General features: G+C 42.7%; 1 protein-coding gene across 1 annotated transcript in view; it reads left to right on the top strand.

Moving 5' to 3' along the window:
• The first annotated feature begins 2,281 nt into the window (after positions 1-2,281).
• The window catches only part of ACBP6 (acyl-CoA-binding protein 6), a 38,996-nt gene continuing 34,146 nt past the window's right edge, over positions 2,282-7,131 (top strand). Inside the window, exon 1 of the mRNA XM_086511751.1 lies at positions 2,282-2,438. Coding sequence (XP_086367877.1) covers positions 2,427-2,438 — 12 coding nt within the window. The 5' untranslated portion in view covers positions 2,282-2,426. The remainder of the gene's footprint in view (positions 2,439-7,131) is intronic.

Genomic DNA, 7,131 nt, shown 5'->3' with positions numbered 1-7,131 from the left:
TCTCATTTTTTGTCGATTTAATGCTAGATTTGTATAGTGAAAGTAATGTGCATGGCATAATTTTTTCTTTCACCATTGTTGCTATTGTATAAATTTGCTCCAATTTGTCTTTGCTCAGTTTTTTTTGCTCGGTGATTAGAAACCCCCGACTTTGTAGGGTTTGTTGCAGTTGAAGAAAAGTTCGCCACAAGTTTAAATTTCCTTCTGCCACTCCGGTAGGTGGGATAAATGCAAAGTGATTGAATCAGAATATTGCTACCTTTCCCTTTGCATATTGCAAAAATAGCTAGTAACTAACTTCCTTGCCATAGCCATGTTGGGAATATCTTACAATAAACGTGTTCCAAGTGATGACATTCCGGAGAGGATGATTGTCAAAAAAAAAAAGTGCTTCTGTGATGGCACCACATTTGGCATACATATCAACCAAAGCACAACCTTATTCTTGAATCTTTGCTTCTCAGTGTGAATTCTCTCATAGTGAATACATTTGGGGGAAGAATCTCCCGTTGTGTTTGTTGAAGATAGCCTAAAACTTCCTTGCAAAAGCCATGTTGGGCATATCATGCAATCAACACATTCCAAGAGAGTAAAGTTCGATGATAATTTCCTTCAAGGACTTTTTGCACTTTATTATGGTGCCATATATATTGATCGAAGAACTGCCAAACACATGATATCCTTCTTGCTGACTAGCAACAAGATCATCATGAATTGTCTCACCCATGTCAACATCTTGCAAAAGGCCGTGGGCCTTCAATGTTTGAGCATAACTGTTTGAGAAAGGTCTTTTCCTATCTATTTAGAATGGCCAAGAGCTTCCTTGCCACATGTTTGCAATCACACGCTCCACAAGAAATTTGGGACAGAAAGCTCATCAAGAATGATTCTTGCTTTTGTGGAGGCACCACAACTAGCATACATATCAATTAAAGAATTTACAAGCACGGCATCTTATGGCATACACACTCATTGGAATGTGCTCTTAGACTAGCTTATCAACAACTTCTTTTGAGGAAAACCTATGGTCTATATGTCCCACATGAGGAAAAATTGTGTACTCTTTGCCCTTCACTTTTGATAGGTAGGAGATGGTTACTTGATTTGAGTTCCACAAACTGCTCATAGTTCTTCTTTTCAACAAGTTACCAAATCTAGATTCTATTTGCTATAGCAATAGTGGGAGCCTACTTCTTTCTTGCTACCTAGGATTGCACCTTTAGATGTGGTGACCCCTGCCAAGCTCATGGCTTCAATGTCGTTAAGCATAGGGTTGCAGTAGGGGAAAAGGGCAAGGAAGAGCCAGAGAGAAAACTAACAGGTTGAAAACTATAGTGTGGAGCTATTCCAATCTATTTTACGTGTCTACTTTTTTGTTGGATCCAATGCTTAATGTACCATTTGCACATTCTTTCTCAAGAAAAAAAGAGTTTAGAAAAAGGAAAATTGCATGTCTTTAGTTGATTGAAAGAAAATCTGAGAATGGGAAGCTTTTGATTTTGGTAATCTCATCGTTGGTAATTGCAAGAGAAGTTTCTTGCACTAATTGGTCAAGATGGATTGTCTGTCTTGGAATAACTGAAAATAACATTGTTTATAGCTATGTCCATTGATTTTGCATCTTTTATTCACAAGTTTGAGAGAGATTTAGATATGCTCTAAATATCATGAGTAGTGATCCATGCATATCTCAAGCAGCAATTTCTCAACTGCAATGGCGTGTCTTACAAAGTATGTGGTGGTGTTTTCGTTCCCTTTGAAATGTTCAATGTGTATAGTTTACATAGAATATGACACCTTTTTTCTTTATGTGTGGTGTCCTCATGCCATGTCCTAGACTTGCAAATATGGTTTCCATCGAATCGAAGCTCGTTTTCATAATCATGTTGTTTTTGTGTTGAATGAATTTTGCATATGATTTTGTTTATTATACCATGTTCAAATGTTGATTGTGTATGAAGGTTTTTGGCTTTTCTTGAATGCATCCAAATATGCTAGTTCCTAAGTATAGTTAGAATATGAATGCTTGTTGTTATGATGAAAGGCATCTAAGATGTCCACACATCCCTTACACATCTATTGGATACGACAAAAAATCTATTTGCACATATTGTATCTCTTTAATGGATCGATAGCTCTCATGCTTTGCGTACCATGATAGAATGTCAAGTTCCACTAACACCTTCCAAACATCTTCATGCTTCTCGAAGAGTAAGGCACAATTTACTATAACTTTTCAATTTCTCTTATGAATGTCAAATATAGCCTTCAGAAATGAACCCAGCTTTAAAAAGCGTAGGTAATCGATACGAGGCCTTCCATGGGTATCGTCGAAACGATCATGGGTAACGTCGACGAGTAAACACCGCGCTAAAGTTGGGGCAACTCTCTGTTTAGCTTTCCTGCTGCTGTTCGCCGTTGCCGACATGGGTCTGCAGGTATGTGAACTTTCTGCCAAATGCTAATGAAGCTAGTTGCAGGATCTTAGTGCTTTCTTCCAATGAAGTGAACGTGGGCGATTGTAAGATTGATGACGCAGAACAAAGGCTGCATCTTAGAGGAGCTCGTGCACAGAAAAGCCACATATATTCATACGAACCAGTCGTTTCAACATGCTTTCAAGATTGTTGCTGGGCTAGGGTTATTAAAAGGGTTGTATACTTCTTTGTGTAATTTGGAGAATCAAGTATTTACTGGGGACTCTCGCTTGGGCCTGGACCGCAAGAATCACCCTATGAACATATTTATATACATGTTACATTTGTGGCTCTTGGTTTTGTCACAAGTGGTGCATCCGTCCTGTCCTAGAAGGCGTTGTCTGGCCATGATTGGACGTGAACTTAGTTTAAAGAATTGTCCCATGACCATATTTTTTTTCCAGAAAAAGATCCTTTCATTAGTTAACAAACCTGCCCAATGGGCTACAAACTACCCCTGTAACAGAGGGCTATATCAGCAAATGGGGAGACTCTAGTCTCGTACTGCCACGTACGTTTTGTCCACGTACGAAACGTACAGTACTCGTCGAACTAGAAAATTTTATGTTGTACGACATGGTTACGTACGCTCAAAAATAAAAACACACAATTAGACTATTGATTATCACATTGGACAAGACGACAACTTGCAAATGCCAAGTGCCGACACTCAAGAGTTGAGAGTCAAGAACAATGAGACACAATGAGCATGAACCGCGATTCTCATTACATATGTCATAAATCAAAAAGCTAAGTTGAGATTTGATAATCGAGATGATACAAAAAAGTAGGCCTTCTAAGCCTCAATCGTCAAAGTGGAAGTAGGGGCAAAAAAGATATGGGAGACACTAAAATCTAAGAGCTTCCTCCGCTCTCATCATCATCATCTTTCTCTTGTGAGCTATGCTCGTCGATGTCATCTTCAGCCTCACTCAAATCGGATTGTGGTGTCATAATCTCCCTCACTAAGGAGATTCCCCTCCTCGTCATACTCCGGCTCTCTACCGCTGCAATGGAACCGCTTCCCGAGCCTCGCCGCACATAGGTTGTAGGAGTAGTAGCCTCCATCTCAATCTCAGTCTGTGTCTCTGTCTCTATAGGTGTTGTTGATGCTCTACCACACCCACGGCCACGGCCACGGTCACGAGCATGGGAAGCTCTTGCACCTCTACCTCTTGTAGTCGAAGGCGTAGGGATTCCACACACAATGACCCTCTTGCGTGATCGTGTGCGAGAAACCTGTCGGTCAATCTCTTCTAGCTTCAAGTAGAGCTCACGGAAAATTTGCTCCTCCGTCATATCACGCTCTTTGTTGACACTTTTGAGAGTCTCAATTGAGAGCTTGCAATCATCAACATTGACCTATTTGACAAGTTATAGAAAAAAGTCAAGACAAAGTTAGCACATGTTAACTACGCCTTCACACACAATGACCCTCTTGCGTGATCGTGTGCGAGAAACCTGTCGGTCAATCTCTTCTAGCTCCAAGTAGAGCTCACGGAAAATTTGCTCCTCCGTCATATCACGCTCTTTGTTGACACTTTTGAGAGTCTCAATTGAGAGCTTGCAATCATCAACATTGACCTATTTGACAAATTATAGAAAAAAGTCAAGACAAAGTTAGCACATGTTAATTGGAATGCAAAGCCATATCCCATAGGAGTCAAGATGTCACAAAGTGATGACGTGGCGGACAGCAGAAACCCTAATTTCTGCCAGAAACCCTAAAATTCCTGCAAACCCTAATTTTTGCCAAAAACCCTAAATTCCGGAAATCGCGGAGGCGGATTATTATTATTATTTTGGAAAATGATGAGCGACGCGAATTTTGCTTTTGCTTTTTTTTTTTATAAAAAAAAGAGAAAAGACTCTCTAAGAGAGAGAGAGAGAATTGATGCTTTTGATTTTAAAAGCTTTTGGGGCTCTGCTTTTGGGCATCCCTTGTAACCTTTAAATTAGTGGTGAGGGCCTCACTTCTCAGAGCATCTGGACGCAGAGTCTGAGAGTGAAACCCTAACCGCTCTCTTGTACTTTGATGATTGATTAATACAAAAAGAAATACCGAAAGGGGCGCTAGTCTTTGGGGCCAATATCTCTAGGCACGGAACTCCGCCGGGCCAGTGCAAATCTATTGTGATCTGTGAATTGTTTTGAAGTGGTTATTTGGTGCTGTCGCGGTTGATTCTTGACTTGGAGTGTCCAAGTTTGTTACAGTGGTATCAGAGCCCGGCCGATTTCTCTTCTACGGGAAATCCGATCCCCGAATTTTTTTTTTCCGCGGCACCTATGGCTTCAGGCAATGATCAGTCGACTCCCTCTGCATCTGGAGATGCGGGCTGGGATCACAACGAAGATTCAGACAGAGAGTATGGCCCGCCTCGGCCTACTCAGGCGGAGCAAACAGAGATGGAGCGTCGTCAATTGATTGGCGATGCAACAAAGATGATGCTCAATTTTGCCAAGGACCTGAAGATGGCAAAATATATGAACCAGACCTCTTTGGAAGAGGTACAGAGGGAGTGGCAGAGAACCACAACACCACTCCCGAAACCCGCTCTCAAGAAACCTTCTGCCTCCAAGAAATATACGGAGAAGGAACTGGAGAACGTGGTTGATGCACGGATTGCTCAGCTTTTCGACGTGCAAAAGAAAGGCAAAAAGCACGGCAAAAAGCAGAACAAAGGTACTAACTTCCTGGGATATTTGGGTTGTCAGTCGACATTCGACAAAGCAAAGAAACTGAAGAAGCGCGTCAAGTTTGAAGGCCTACCTAGTTCTTCTTCTTCTTCTGACAGTTCTTCTAGCTCTTCAGACTCGAGCGAAGAAGATAGGAAAAGCAAAAAGCGAAGCAAGAAACAACGCTTCGGAAAGGGAAAGAAAAAGGCAAGGAAATCTAGGTCTCGCCCAGTGAGTGACACTTCTACAGAGGACTCGTCTACGGACAGTTCAGACTCTGACAACGGAAACTTTTATGCAAACAAGAGGAATTTTTACAAAGCCAACCAGTATGACTTTCTCGAAGATAAAAGCAAGAAAGTCCGAGAGTTTAAGGAAGGTGGCCAAGCACTTAAGTTTGATACTCTTTCGGGATACTCCGATGCTTCAAAGGCTTTGTCTTTTATACAGCAGTTTGACATCGCTTTCGCGGGAGGACGCTATTCAGAGCACTCCAAGATTCGGAGAGCTGCCTCTTATTTTAAGGGGAATGCTCGCACTTGGTGGTCCACGCTTCTATTAAGCAAGACTGTGCCAATTACATGGCTGAAATTCAAGAGGCTTTTTATTTCTTCTTGGTTGACTCAAGAGTTTGAGCGAGATATACGAGCTGCTTGGAACCATCTCCGGATGACCAAGAGCGATACAGTGAATTCTTACTGTGAAAGATTTTGGAACTCTTTTCTACCTGCCTCTTCATTCAAGAAGATCTCGTTCAGAGAACAGATTGAGCGGTTTACATTGGGTCTACCTACAGAGATCCGAGACCACTGCTTGGAACAGAAGTCAGCTTCTATTCAGGAGTTGATGAGTCATGCGAAGCGGGGCTTTGCAATTCACTCTGGCAGTCTGACCTACCCACAGATGAGGTCATGACACAACGAACCGGACAGACTTCTGGGAATGAAAGTAGAAAAAGAAAGAGCAACCCAGAGAAAAAGGATGCACGACCTCGACTTACTCCTCAGGAGCGGACTCGCTACATCAAGGAGGGGAAGTGCTTTGGATGCGGGGAAACTGGACATATCTCCGCGAAGTGCCCTAAAAAGGCACAGAAAGAACAGAATGACAAGGACGACGAAAGGCCTGAGAGTTCGAGAGCAGCTGAGGACCGTGTACGAAAAGGCAAGATGAAAACAGGACTGGTTCCAGATTGTGTGGGTACTGATCCCGACACCATGGATGAGAGTACAGAACTTTGCCGAGCTTGGGGCAAAGTGAAAGATCAAGAGGCCCTGATTTTCTTTGATGGAGGAGCCAAGGCCAACTTCATTTCACCGGACTTGGCGGCGCGGCTCGAGATTACTCCCGATCGGATGGGACCACTTGCAGAGGCAGTTCTAGCGGCACCCGGCAGGGACGTAGCCATTACACCTGTCATTGGCAAACTTCGGTTGCATTGTCAGGGGTATTTGGGGCATGAGGACTTCTTCATAATGCCTTTGGAGGGTTGTGATGTTCTCTTAGGGATTCCCTGGTACCACAAGAACAACGCCGTGGTCGATTATCGGGCGAGAAAAGCGACTTTGACTACAGAAAAGGGCAGAAAAATTGTACTTGATATTAAACTGAAGGGCGAGTCTGTCCCTATTATATCGGCTTCGGCCATTTCAAAATTAATGAAATCCAGTCTGTTTGTTTACTCGATCTTTATGAAAGAGTTGAGTGATGATGATAGGACAAATATGTCTAAACTTGATAAAGAACGCTAAGATTTTCTACACTCTCACGCCGATTGCTTCTCAGAAGGCCTGCCAGGAGAGTTACCACCTGCTCGTCCTGAAGATCATACCATTGATCTGATACCTGGTAGTACACCACCGAACCGGCCACCCTACCGTGTGAGCCGAGCACAAAATGAAGAGATTATGAACCAAGTGAAAGACCTCTTGGAAAAGGGTCTTGTCCAGCCTAGTACTTCACCGTATTGCTCTCCAGT

This window comes from Adiantum capillus-veneris, chromosome 1, assembly GCF_014529385.1.
Source record: "Adiantum capillus-veneris isolate H3 chromosome 1, ASM1452938v2, whole genome shotgun sequence".
NCBI lineage: Eukaryota > Viridiplantae > Streptophyta > Polypodiopsida > Polypodiales > Pteridaceae > Adiantum > Adiantum capillus-veneris.
Note: the sequence above shows the minus strand (reverse complement) of the source record. Positions and strands in the feature narration are given on the sequence as shown.